The sequence below is a fragment of the Passer domesticus genome, chromosome 4 (assembly GCF_036417665.1).
Source record: "Passer domesticus isolate bPasDom1 chromosome 4, bPasDom1.hap1, whole genome shotgun sequence".
NCBI lineage: Eukaryota > Metazoa > Chordata > Aves > Passeriformes > Passeridae > Passer > Passer domesticus.
In genome coordinates, this window is record NC_087477.1 from 17704771 (window position 1) to 17718443 (window position 13673).

A 13673-nucleotide genomic window follows, 5' to 3' on the forward strand; every position below is an offset into this window, starting at 1 on the left:
CAAGCTGTGAGGAGGAGAAACCACCTATTTTTCTAGAGTGGCATAAAAAGATTCACCGCAGGAGGGATATTTTGCAGCCGTGTCTGTGAGCCTCCTTAACCAAGTTAGGCCAACAGCCACATGAAAATTCAAATAGGGAAACCAAGCACAGCTCCCAGATGCATCCTAGAATCCATCAGGTGTTGGCTAATGGACATTATTTCTCTCCTGCCTACTGCACTTATCCTTTGCCACCCAGTGCTTTTTCATATCCTGAAGGGAGTTTTATCTCATTGCATGGTGGTGTTACATGGGTGCATCTCCCTCATGGCTCTGCAGGGACATGTGCCTTTTCCCTTTCCTCTTCCCTGCATCTCCCTCTTTAGGAGAGGAACAGTTCAGAGCCAGCTGCTCTTACCAGAAATTCACACAGTACCTGGCAGTAGAAAGGGAAAGCCTTTGAAGTTGGGAGTAGGAAGGAGACAAGACAATCTTGGGACTCTGGTGTGTGTTTCCTAGGCATGGCCACAGGCTCTGAAGTCACGGCTGGCAGGAGGGAGCTCCTTTTAGCCCCAGGTGTGTGGGCAAGAGGCCACCCCGCAGGTGGAGGAAGCTGCAGCGCTCCTGAGCCGTCTGGCACAGGTTAGGTGTGCTCATGGGTTTTGCTCCTTGTAGTCCCCGATGGAGGTACAGCAGGGAGTCAGCCATGGCCCAGGTCCCCTTTGTAGTTGCAGGGGAAGTTGCTGGCTGGAGATAAGGCTTCCAAAGATCCGGCCCAAATCAGACTGGATGTCTGGCCCTGGGCTGCAGCCGTGCGAGGAAGTCCTCCGGCATCGGAGTCAAATGAAACGCGGGTCAGAGACTATGGGGTCAGAAGACAAAAATTGCTAAGTTAGCTTGAAATTCCAGGTCAAAAGTTTTTCCTCCTTTTATTAAACACAGCAAAAGGCATTTCTGATTACCAGGGGTACTGATAATGCAGCATTCTAGAGATCCAGATCCTTTTGTACTCGGCCTTGCACTGCTGCCTGTGCTCTGTAGATCTTTCTTGAGGTTGGGACTGGTACATGAAAAGAATATTCCCTGGGGTTTTGTGCGAGAAAACTGGCATATTTTAAAGGGAAAAAAATGTACTGAAAACCATGATATTGTCATGTTTTTACTCTTTTAAAATTACTGTATTATACCTAATAAAAATATCCTTGATCATGTGCAGGATGAACAAAACCCTGTATGTTCCAGAGCCCCCTGTCTCATAACCAAAGCTGTACTGGAAAGAAAATGGGCATGTTCCCCTGGAGACCATTTTCCGTCTCCCTCTTTACTGTGCTCTTCTAGACTTGCCCCCCTCACACTGGCTTCTCTTATTCACCTCCTGTCCTCTCCTTGCCCAGGAGCTGCCTCAGGGACATGAGCATTTACTCTTATTGGAGTTCTAATCCTTTTTTAGTCTCTTTTCTCCCCTCCCCTGCAAAATGGACTTGCTGTTGGTCTGTAAAACCCCAGCAGATTTTGGTTGTCTATTGAATGGTTCAGTTTAATGGCTTCAAAGGTCTGAATGACGCAGCTTTCTGAATCATGTGGCTGACATATCCTCTTCAAATTTTTGCTAGCAGTCCAAATTATAAGTAATAGTAGTAAGATGTATTTGCAATCAAAGTACAGCATGTTATTTTCTTGGAGCCACTCTCACCGCTGCCGTTCTGTCTCGTTGTGTACAACATTGTATTTTCCTCCACATTTGAATGTTTTGGTTCCGTCTGAATTAAAAAGCCATAGAACAGCTTTCCCTCTCAGACAGTGGAGTCCTTTCTTATGATGTTTAGCCACATACGTTGGTTCATCCCTTTGAATTTACCTTTCCAATTTACCATTACCTGTCCTTGTTTGTCTGCGAAGTAACTTCTTGATGAGACTGCAACCCAGTGGCGGCTCGCCAATATTTTCTTAGTTTTTCTTGGAACCTTCAGTTTAGGAAGTGGACTTAATTAGCGCGTAAACATTGTTTAGCAGAAGAACTCCAATTAGCAGTGTTTGGCCTGGCTTCAGCGATAAACAAAGTTTAGATGCACGTCAGTGTTTGTCCTAACAGTTTATAAAGTCCATTTTGTGGTCCTAGGGGACAGCACACAGCAGATACATTAAATAGTCACTGCAGTTGAGGCCATGAGAAAAAGCTTGCTGTGTCAAGCTTAATAGGCTGCGCATGATACATTAGTGAGCTACTTTGGAAGTTTTCCATTAATCTTAATTATTCTGAAATACTAACTAAATCTTTACAAATATGTCTTTTTCTTGTTATTGTCTGTCTGGTACCATCGGAAAAGAAAATATGACACATACTTCAGTCCTTGTAAACTAATGGAATTTACATTTTCTGTGTGTATTTTTGTGTTGTCACTGTGTTTTTGCCCTGTTTTGTTAAAGCCTAAAACTAAGCTAGATTCTTGTCAGTGCAGGCATAGGCAAGCTTCTTGCCCCAAGAAAACAGCTATCCTCGTTTTGGCATGACAAAATTAGTACTGATAAATGGGTGGGATAAGCTTGGACTACCATTTTGGTAATATTGCAGGTAGCCAAGTGTAGAAGCATACATTTGATGGTTCTAAGGGAGAGATGCTTGTCCAGCCATGGTGGGCTTATCTGTAACAAACTGAAGACTAGAAGGTTGTTGAAGTGTATGATAATCATTTCTCTTTCCCTGCTCCACGTGCCTTAGTCACAGTTTTGTTGACTTTTTTCCTGGTTGTCCTGTGAATTCCTTGAGCCTGTATATGAGCAGGGGAGTTGGAGAGAGTGGATGACTTCATGTGCCCATCCCTTGTGTTGGGACTTTTAATTTATGTTATAGGTAAACTGGCTCAGGGGTTGAATCCAGTAGTGCTATCTTTAGATCATAGACAGTATTAGATGACTAAAGTAAATGTGAAATATTCTATGGGTACTAAAAATTCTTGAACTAACTGATGTAGTCCTAGCTCTGCGTGAGAAGAGGATGAATGGAAACTACTGTTAATGTTTTGCTGGATTAGCTCTATTTGTATTTCAGAAATTACTATAACTAGAGGATCACACAGGACGGGTCTGTTCTTAGCTGTATAGTGGCTTGAAAATATCTTTTTTTGCTCCTGATAGCATTTTCAGACCACAGAGACAGCCCAAAAGAAATCAGAGTTTTCTGCTGGAAATCTTTCCAACCAATTGAAAGGTATTGTTGAAGTGTCTAATTCTGATTTCATCCATCAGTTAACTGAAAAATAACAGTTGCAAATAAAGGCCAACTATTTCCTTTCTCCTTTAGACAATGAGACAGATCCAGAACTTCTAGACAGCCATGCAAGGATGTCTGTTCTTCATTGCAGGATCCTGGGTTGCATGTGTATTACTTGTCATTAAACAGTGCAGGATGTAAAGCTGCCCTTTCCCTCAGCCCTGGGTGTTTAACTGAGATAGTGAAACAGTCCACTCACCAGGGGAGGGAGGAATCTAACCCTAATATTTAACTATTTATTGCACTTCAGTCACCCATGCTCTGCCATGGCAGCTTCCTTGTGTATGGAGTCAGTGAATAGTGTTCTTGGTGCTCCAGCTGCAAAAGGATCATGTGTTCCGAAATTAAATTTGTTGCAGGCTTTTTATAGCAGTTGGAGAAAGCTTTTCCTTCAAAAGTGAACATCAGAATTTGCTGTTGCTGCTGAAAGGGATGGGATGTGATTGGTGACATGGCTTAAGTTCATGTTAGCTTTAACTAAACACATTCACATTTTCTATTTTTTTCTCCCTTTTATGAATATTTTACTCTGATATGTTTTCTAAGGTATCTCTATGTCTTCTCCTCATTCCCTAATGTTCTTCCATTGTCTTCCTCTTCCTTTCATTACTCCCCTCACCAACAGGCCACATTTGGATTCAACAGTTTTATGGTTGATACTTTACTCAAATACTTGTGGAATCATCAAGTGAATGGTGCCAAGGGCTTTTCAAAGATTTGCTCCTCTGAAGTTTTTTGTCTCCAACAAACAGATTTAATACATTAGCTTATAATCACATTAATTAAAAATAATAGACTCTTCCTACCTGCCATCATGTGAAGATACTTCAGAAGAGTAGCCAGGTATCATTAAAATTCTTTATTTAGTTTGTAGTAGTGGAACTCTCTATGAGTTTAGCACATCTAAAAAGAAGCCTTTCGGTATATGCTGTGTGAAAAAGTGCACAGAAATTAATTTCATTTTAGATGTACACATTTCCTAATTATTCACATTTGCAAATTTAGTTCTCACTTGTAGTGAAGTGATAAATGGTGTCTCATTAATTTCCAATTTGGTCAAAGTTTGTGGGTTTTTTGGTTTTTTTTTTTTTTTTTTCTTTTTTTTTTTTTTTTCCTAGTTTAATTACAAGGGACTACTCTTGGGAAATATTCCAAAGACCAGTTTAGAAATGAGCTGTGATAAAAAAGGTCCTATAAAGGATGGGAACTGATTGGTGGCAAGGTAAGTTGGTAAAAATTGGTCTTACATCAGAAAGTAAGCTATTTTAACTGCTTGATTTTTCTTGAGGTCTTCTGTTCCCTTGAGCCTTGGAAACTTTACTGGGGTTCTAAAACAAAATACACCCCTGATTTAATTCCAGCACATGCCAGGTAGTTGTTGTGCACTTCTCCTGCAGGTTTTAAAGAGACTGCAGGTGGTTTTTGTTATACTTGCAGTCTTAACTGTGGGGCTGTATTCTGGAATACACCTTGGTGATAAAATAAATTTGATTTGGAAGGACACAAGCCATTAGTGGAAAGCCTGTGAGTGATACTTCAAAATATAGATGGTTCTCTTCAGTAAAATAGCTCAGGAGCTCACATTCATACAGTCATGGATGGTGTTTGTACATCTAAGAAACAGGTGAAGCAGTCAGCAGCTGTGGCAGCACAGGTTAAACTGTATAGGAAACTCAGAGTGAGCTGAGAATTACATCTAAGTTTCTTCAAGTCTGGTAACCAATTTTGCTTAACTACTCTTTTATGGTTTTTCCCCTCCCTGTTGATTTTTTTTTTAAGTCAGCTATAGAACAGGGCTCTAGTGAATTGAGCAACAACTCATTTCCTTTGCGATCACCGGGAAATACACCGAGCAATTAAGGGTGGCTGGATGGGAAAAAGGCTTTCATTTCACTGAGATACAAAAGTTCCCAGGCTTTCCTGGCTTTTCAGCAGCCTTCCAGGTGGTCTGACTTGGAACTAAGTCCCCCATGTTCTGATGTCCATGGCAGCAGCAAATTTGAGGAAACAGGACTGACGGCTTGAAGGATTTAATTTTTTTTCTCTGTGTTTCATCATTTAACAGCTCTTGTACAAATCTTAGCTTCTATTTCCTACCTGTTTCTTCATTATCTAGATAAAGAGCAAAGAATTCCACCAACAGCCTACAGATTGACAGAGAGTAGTTCCTTAGTAAGAAGGACTATCTCCCAGTAATCCTTGAATTCTCAATCTGTGAAAAGATTAACGGGGCTATGTTTTAAGGGAGGGTGACCATCTGCTTGTCCTGTTTTGGAAAAAGATGCTCAGTGGCTGTTTTTCTCTCAAATGTTGACCTAAATATGTAACATTTCCCCACAATGTGAGCTCCATGTGACAGCAAGTTGTAGCTTGTTGAAATGCACTATGCCCACTAGTGTAAAATGAGAGTATCAGGATTTCATGTGGAAACATGACTTTGGCTTGAAACTGATACAAGAGATTTACAAGATAAAAAACCTGAAAACTCCAGCAAGTCCTAACAAAATACTCTAAGTAATGCACACTAAGTAAATATTATTGTTTATTGGAAACCCTTTCCCTATTAGAGTCTATTTTGCTGTTTACTTCTCTAGGATCTGGATAACAATGCCAGTACTATTTTCTGGGAGACAAAAAAAAAAAAAACCAACCAAAACCTGAGTTTCTCTCTTTTAAAAATTCAGAGTTTCTTTTTTCATTGCTGATTTATTTATTTATCCAAACTGAAAGAAACTGAATTACAGATATAGCCATATTTGATAATGTGATTTGAACTTCTAGTCCCTTGCTTCCATGGTTGATAATTCACTGCTTTTAAAAGAGATCTCACAGTCATATCAGATGCCAAATGTACTGAACTTTTTTGTTCCCTTGCTGGTAATACTCTGGATTTATTTATTGTCGAGGAGTTTGTGTGTGTGGTTGTGTGCATGTGTGGATTATCTCAATTTTGTGTTGTTTCCCTCCCTTGTATTAATGTCCATGCCATGGCAGTGTTTTCAGCGCCATTTGGAATTCTGTTTAAAGTTCCTAGCCAAATAACTGTTCTGAATGTTAATTCTCTTCTGAGTAGTGGTAGAGTTCCTGTGTCCTTCCTCTCTGAGGCTCTTAAGTGCACTGTGATCTGTAAGACCCATCACAGGATTAAGGAACAAGAAGTGCTAATCTGGGTTTTACCCCTTCCTGGCTCTGTAGTTTAGGCTGCCTGTGAAAGGAGAGAGCTGACCTGAGTTTCTCACAGGGCTGGGGTGAGGATTAATTAACTGCAGACACAAATTGTTGCATGCCTGCTGGGGAATGTTTCACCAAGATTTTCAGCTGGTGCAGTTCAACTGAACTAAACAGAAAATTGAAGAAATATGTAATTGTCTGATGGAAATAGTTCTGAAATGTTTTTAGCCCTGTGAAATGTGGAGGAACAATTTCTATTGTCTCTCACTGCTCAAAATACACACCAGATTTTGAAATTTGCCTGCACCTGTTTTGCCATCCAATCCAACTAGGATTTTCTTTCTGAAAGGTAGGAGTGCAGTTTGTTACCTGGAATTGTAAAAATAGAGATTGGTGCCTTATCCTGTATCAGAAAAATGTGTCGTCAGCCTCAGCAGGGAGTTTTGAATGCAGTTCCCAAGGGGCCTCCACTACCTGAGACATCCCAAGGCTCAGATGTTGTCAGCTGGAAATCCTGCCCTAGAAAAATGTTTGTATATTTTAATTTTCCACCTCAATTTTCAGTAGGTACTCCAGTTTACAATAATATTATTTGTTAGCTAGAGCCAAGACCAGGAAAATATGACCACTCTGTAAAACCTCTAGCTTTTGTGGAGGTTTGCTAGCATTGGACACAGAGAAAACTGTACTCCCAAAGTAGTGTTAATATCATTGAAACACCTGATTTTTGTATAATCTCCTATTTTGGGGAGTAAATGAGAGAGAGGGTGCTCTATACATGTGCACATAATAAATGTCAGTCTGGTTTATTCCTTCAGAATTAATGTATGTGGGACTGGAACTTCTGTAAAAGGCATTAGCACGGTGAATATTCTTGCCAGTGCCATATTTGTGTGAATGATGAATGATGCCTTGGTCATGAAGCCCTTGAGGAACAGTGCAAATAGCAGATTTTTTTTTTTTAATACTTTACTATTTTAGAGATTTTACAGGTAAATCTTTGAATAGAGTAGAATTTTTCAAATGTTGTCTCTTGACCACAGCGTGCAGGGTGCTACATTTCCTTCTCATGAGTTCCTGTTTGGGACAGACAAAGCAGATGTTTGGCTTGGAAGCAGGCTTTATTTGGCGTGGTGGCAGGAAGCACTGAGAGATTTGCTATTGACATTTAATCCCTGATGTTTCTGTAGACTGAAAGAACTTTTTTTTAAAAATTTCTCTCTTTTTTTACTTTTTTGTTGCTCGCTTGAATCTATGTAAAATGAACTGAACTCATAATACATATTTGGTAAGGGACTTGGAAACACAGTATTCTGTTTCTTACAATCTTGACAGTCTTACTCATAAATCCCAGTCCCCTGATTCCTCTGATCACAGTGAGATTTTTTTTTCTTGCAGGTGTTTAAAATGTGAAATTAGATGTTTCCCCCAAAGGTGTATGTCTGATCTCCATCACTGCAGCAATCCAACTCAAGGGTCTGTCCTCCAAATCATTTTGGCTTAGGGAAGTTTCTTCCTGCATCTGGCCCATCCTGTGTGTTAGTCTGCATTAATTAATTAATATGTATTAATATTAATCTGTTTTAAAATTAGGGATAGAAAAGAAGTGGGGAGAGCAGCTGAGAAGATAACTGGGCTCTGAAGTGAACCAAGCTGATTTGCATGAAAATACTGGAATGAATTACTGTTGTAATAAATTCTGATGGTTTTTCTGTAAAACCTCTGAGATGGGAGTTTTCATGTATAAAGTTATTCAGCAGAGATTTTTGCTGCAAAAATTAAAAGTGTTAGAAAAAGACCTTCACCTGTTTTTCCATATTTGCATTTTCACACAACAAACTTTTTTTTTTTTGGTTGATAATCTTGGTTTGTGGAGGCCATGAAACTGCCCCTCTGTTTTCCCTCACTTGTGGTTCAGGCTGTGATGACCTGTGCTGTGCTGGAAGCGTTGAAGTGATGCTCTGTGCATTTTGTATGCAGCAGATTTGAATCCTGCAAAAGTGAAGTTACTGGGGGAAAGCCATGAAAGGATCCAGATAGTGAACTTAATTTTGGGTCAATACCTGGAATGCTTCTTTTTTAGTGGACTGGATTGAGGTGGTTTGGGCTTTAGAGCTGCACCAGCTTGAACTGTGTCTCAGATAGGAAAATACGTGAGGGCTGCTTCTATTGTAATAGGAATGCTTTGGAACATGAATATAACTCCTTCTATTAGGCAGTCAACAAAAATTTTAAATGCCTTTTGTTCTTAGGGGTATTTTTATAAAATCTTAACAACCCGTGGTTTCCCGTTTAATTTGAATATAGCTTAATTCACCACCTTGCCTTTCATGATGGTCCTGGATTTACCACCTGAGCCACAACTCCCTTAATGTCATGCCAAAATAGTTTTAAGGGAAGGATATACTCAAATAATGTGGAAAATGTGTCCAAGAGAATGAGTGTGTGATAGCTCTCAGGTTACAGAGTGCAGTGGAGTCTGCAGGAGAGGAACATGTATTACCCATTAACACTTAACAGAAATGAGTCCTGCAAAAATAGTTACTGACTGGAAAGAGTAAAAAAGAAAAGAAGGCTAATTATTTTTCTCCACCAGTTCTATTCTTCACCCCTTCCTGCTGATTCTTAAAATGTGGGCACTCTGTTTTAAAGAAGAGGTTATCTGTATAATTATGCAATTCTACTATTATATAGTGACTGTGTGGTTACCACCCCTCACTAAAGTAGTTCTTCCACACCAGGTGTAGCTGTCCTTGGGTGGCACTGAAAAACAGAGTGGTTTTTAAAAGCTGTTTCAAGAAGCAAAAGAAATGGTGAAGCCACCAAGCATAAAGGGAAGAAGCACTGGGAGTGTGAAAAGTTCTTTAGAGCAGGAGGCTTCATGCAGTAGGAAATGTAAGGAATTGAGGCATTATAAAGGCCTGAAACAAAATGTTCCTCCTGCCTTCCCACAACTGGAATATTTTTTATTTTGTGCTTTAGTCCCAGGCCTTGTTTTTGTTTAGGTAATCTTTGTCAGGTTGCAGGGTATGTTCCTGTGCATAGTTTTTCCTAGTACTGACAGCCAGAAATGGTTTCCAATCCATGGTTTTTAAAAGCTTTCTAGGCTATTTATGAATTAAATGAAACTGCCTCAGGTCCAATAAATTTACTCATTAGTGGTATCAGCATTAAGTTTTGGAGCTTTCTGGGTTTCCGCTATTCCCACTGCAGTCTCCAGACTGTGGTCTCTCACCAGGCATTTCTGTGCACACAGAGCTGCCAAAAAATCAGAATAGGAAAGAATTACATGCCTCAAGTTGTCGTCGCATTGTTCACGGGAGCCTGCCTGTGGGAGAAAAAAAATAAATATTGAAGGCAGAAAACTCTCCTCCATTCCTCAACCAAAACATGGCTGTGCCAGCATAGAGAGCTTCCCTGTCCCTAAAGAATGAGGTTGTCCATTTTTTTTCCCCACTGCTGATCAGCTGTGCTAGAACTGCCCACCCATGCTGGGTACATGCCTGTGGCTGGTTTAATGGGAAGAGCTCTCAGCAGCTCCAGGAACCCAATTCCCTCTGCAAAGAGTACGTGTTCCTTGGCACAGGCATGGCTGTTGATCCCCAGAGCAATTGGGATTGGCCTGGGAGTCTTTGGGAGTGGGGAACATGTGCAGGAGGTGGTGATGTCTAATGGGTGAGGCCTGGTGAGAAAGGGTGGAAATTAGGGGTTTTTTTCTACTGCTCCAGTTGTTTTTGATAGGAAAGTTTAGCGATAGAATAATCCTAGGCCTTGTGTCTAGGAGCTAAATGATGGCAAGGGTAAATGTAAAGTAAATTTCAATTATTTTAATCTGACTTTTATTTTAATTTCCTTTTTTCCCCATGCTTTAATAAGTTAGCACACTGATATTTTTATCTACAGCTTTAGCACAAACAGTAATCATTGCCAATCCCTGCAATTATTATTTTGTGATCCTTTGGGAGCCTGCTGTACCAAGGCATTCTCTTCCCGTTGCTTCGGCACCTGGGAATTCAGGCTCCAATGATATTTTCCAGCAGATGTGACTCTCGGGGCTTGTTTATTTTTAGCTGGGGATTGTGCACCTTGATCTCGGTGGGAAGCTTCCTGTCCTCATTGTCTTTTACAGCCGGTTGTAAAGGCAAGTGGCTTATAATGACCTACCCCTACTTCCCCTTGCTGCTTCCAAAAGACACAGGAATGTCATCATCACATGTTATAATTTACTCAGGGACTTTCCGATGAGGACCTCACAGGTTTAACCTTTCCAAAAGCTGTGTTTGTTCAAGAGGGTAATAGTGTTGGTAGCTTAAATGTAGAGGCTAAGAAGTTAGCAGATTGTGTTTGATAGCTTCATTGATCTTTGTCTGCTGCATGGTTTTTATTTCGGGGCAAGTGGATCTGTGTTTTTCAGTGATAGGCATGTTTTGATCACCTGCTTGCATTATAATAAAATTTCTGAGGAAAACCATTTTTATTTTTAATGTTATATATCAAAGTTCTAATTTTTCTTAAGTTAGTTTTAAATAGTGGAGAAAATGGGGGAACATACAGGAATGATTTCTATTTCTCCATCATAAATGGCAACAACTACTTTACTTAAAAACATATTTTAGAACATCCCAAAACTTTAAACCTTGTGTGTGTGTCTGTGCTCCTGCACATAGGTGCCTGTGTATACATTGCCTCTGTGTGTTTAGACCAGTTTAAAAGCCTTGCGTAGCAGGTTGTGACAAAAAGCTTTTCTCTTTAATTTATAGATACTTCCAATGTTTGTTAAAGGGAGAGAGATTGAGCAAGAGAGGGCTCTGATCCCAGGCTCAGGTATTTCTGCAGCCCCTGTGAGCGCTGCTGTTGCGATGCTGTTTTGTCGGTTTCCTGTTGCGTGAAAAACAGTTTAAGGAGCAGATTTCCATCTATTATATTCTTCAGAAAGCAGGCAGGATGATCCAGCTGATGGTTGGGTTTCATATACAGGGGGTTTGGAATAAAGCCCAAGCTCTTGCAGATCATTTCATCTTTTGCTCACCTAACTGGTTTTGCCATTACAGGGAAAAGAATGTTTGTTTCCTAAATATTCCATGTGGTAGATAGTGGGAACTCCATGCCCACTACCTTTCTCCCCCAGGAAGCTTTTTCCCCACTAACGACAGGCAGATTTTATTTTTGGCAATTATTTTGAATTTTGGAAGAGGGGCATGATACAAGGATCCTCTTTCAGTACTCTTTTGTTAAAACTGGAAAAGAAAACAGAGCCATTTTTTTTCTTTGCAAGGTGAGAAATTAACAAGGGAGTGCTGCTGCTGTTGGTGCTTGCCATGTGATATTTATTATGGGGTAAGATGGCATGCTAATAATCCTGTGAGTTGTCTTTTGGGAGAAGACTCAGAGACTTTTGGTTCTCCTTGGAATTCTGTAAAAAAGCCAGAATTGTTTTGAATGGTTTGTTTCAAACACCTGTCCCAGAACCATCTTCAGTGACCATTGTGATTCCCAGTATACTCTGAGAATAACCTGAAAAGTTGTGATGCTTTCCTAATTGCTGCTTCACAATCATCACCAAAACAGACCTCCCCAAAACATCTGGGGATTTTCTTGTTCAAGCAGAATTTTCTCTTGTCCCAGAATTATTCTCAGTCAGGTCACTGTTTTCATCCGTAATAGGAGAATCCACTCGTAAAATGCATTCTTTTGCCAGTGAGGGTGCTGCAGAGTTTTGGCTTATGTGAAAAACGGTCAATCTTGGTAGAAGGGACATATTGGATGTGTTGTGCATTTTTTTCACCTACTTTTTACAGTGTTCAAATCAGTCAACACTTGTAAAAATGATAAGATGGTCTGAGGGGACCTGGTAAACTGGTACAGAGATCTCCCTGTTTTGTTCTAAAAGCATTTGTGTGCACTCCTGGTAGTGATCCTGAAAAAACCCCTCCCAACATGTACCTACAAAGCTCTGTTGAGTGGCACATCCTGACGTGTGAAAGGAGAAGTAGTGGGGCTGAGCTACCTGAAAGAAGGGCTTGGCATTCCTGCAGCTGAGGAGAAGTGCTTTTGAGGAAAGAATGGAGATGGGGAGGAGCCTGGCCAGTCGTGAGTGTGTGTTGGGGGTGGGGGGGTCAGGAAGGCAGGCTGGAGCTAAAAGGATCACATCCGTGTTTTTCCAGGTGTCTCTTTTGTAATATTTCACTATTTTTCTTAGAAGAGGCAGCACATCCAGTCATTCAGAGAACTAAGTGACAAGAAGGGAGAGAAGCCAGGCTTGTGCTGTGCTTTCATTGAGTGTTTTACTGCAAGTGGTACCTCCTTTTATAATGCTTTCTCAATTACAGGGTCTCCCACACACTCATTGCCCCTCATTTTCTTCCTCATTACTTTATTGCTTTGTATAATCCTTTATAATGTGTCTAACCCACTGCTAGGGTTGCTTGCAAAGGTCAGGCTGCTCTTGAGATGTTTTTGCTTGAAATATGTGAAATGGTTCCAAATTGTCTGTGTTTAGTGTGACCAAAAAACCCCAAAGCAACCCAATCTTCTAAAGCTTCAGAAATGAGTGACTTCTTCCCTGATCAAACAGGACTTCCAGAATTGGTGCTTGCCTTCTATTTAAAAGATTCAGGAGGCCCTCTCCATGCTTGAAACATATATAAATGATGAAAACAATTAAATGTGTACATATTTTACAAGATTTAACTTGACAAGGCTGAATAAACTAGCTTCTGCCCTGCACCTTTGTTCTTGCCCTAGGACTTTCTGTGTACTTGCGATAGACTTTCAACTCAGTCAGAAAAAATTCTTCATAACCAAAAGACTTGGCATCAGAATTAAAACACAACTGTTTCGGGAATTGCTCATACCTTTCCCATTGCTTTGGCAGTACGACAATTACAGGTAGACAAATTAAGCCACAAAATTCTCCTGAGCCCCTCTTTTGCTGCAATTGTTTGGTGTAGTTTTTACAGAAGGATGTCCTGCAAAAGCAGCTTGCTAAGAGAAGATGTGGAGTGTGTACTTGAGTAAAAATCTGTTTTTCAGGTTAGGCTTGCATCTTTCCCTTGCATTGTTTCAAGGTGAATTTCAGTTATAAATAATAAATCTGTCTGAATTCTGCACTGGTGTATCTTGCAGGCTGGGTGTAATTGTTCGTGAGAGCTTCCATCTTACTATCTCGCCAAATTTATTTATTTTCATTTTGATTTTGTATGGTTCCTGATTGACCAAAATATGTTTGTATATTTTGATGTTTAAGTTAAAA

The 13673-nt window shown here is 40.2% G+C and overlaps 1 protein-coding gene across 6 annotated transcripts in view; it reads left to right on the top strand.

The window, feature by feature from the left end:
- Positions 1-13673, top strand: part of AFG2A (AFG2 AAA ATPase homolog A) — a 161443-nt gene that overhangs the window by 83671 nt on the left and 64099 nt on the right. The window contains exon 13 of one of the 6 annotated variants that reach the window (XM_064416420.1): positions 7820-7964. The exons of 4 other annotated variants lie outside the window; for them this stretch is intronic. In XM_064416420.1, coding sequence (XP_064272490.1) covers positions 7820-7827 — 8 coding nt within the window. In that variant the 3' untranslated portion in view covers positions 7828-7964. Of the gene's footprint in view, positions 1-7819; positions 7965-13673 lie in introns of those variants that run through there. One more of the 6 variants, XM_064416418.1, reaches the window with a different exon arrangement.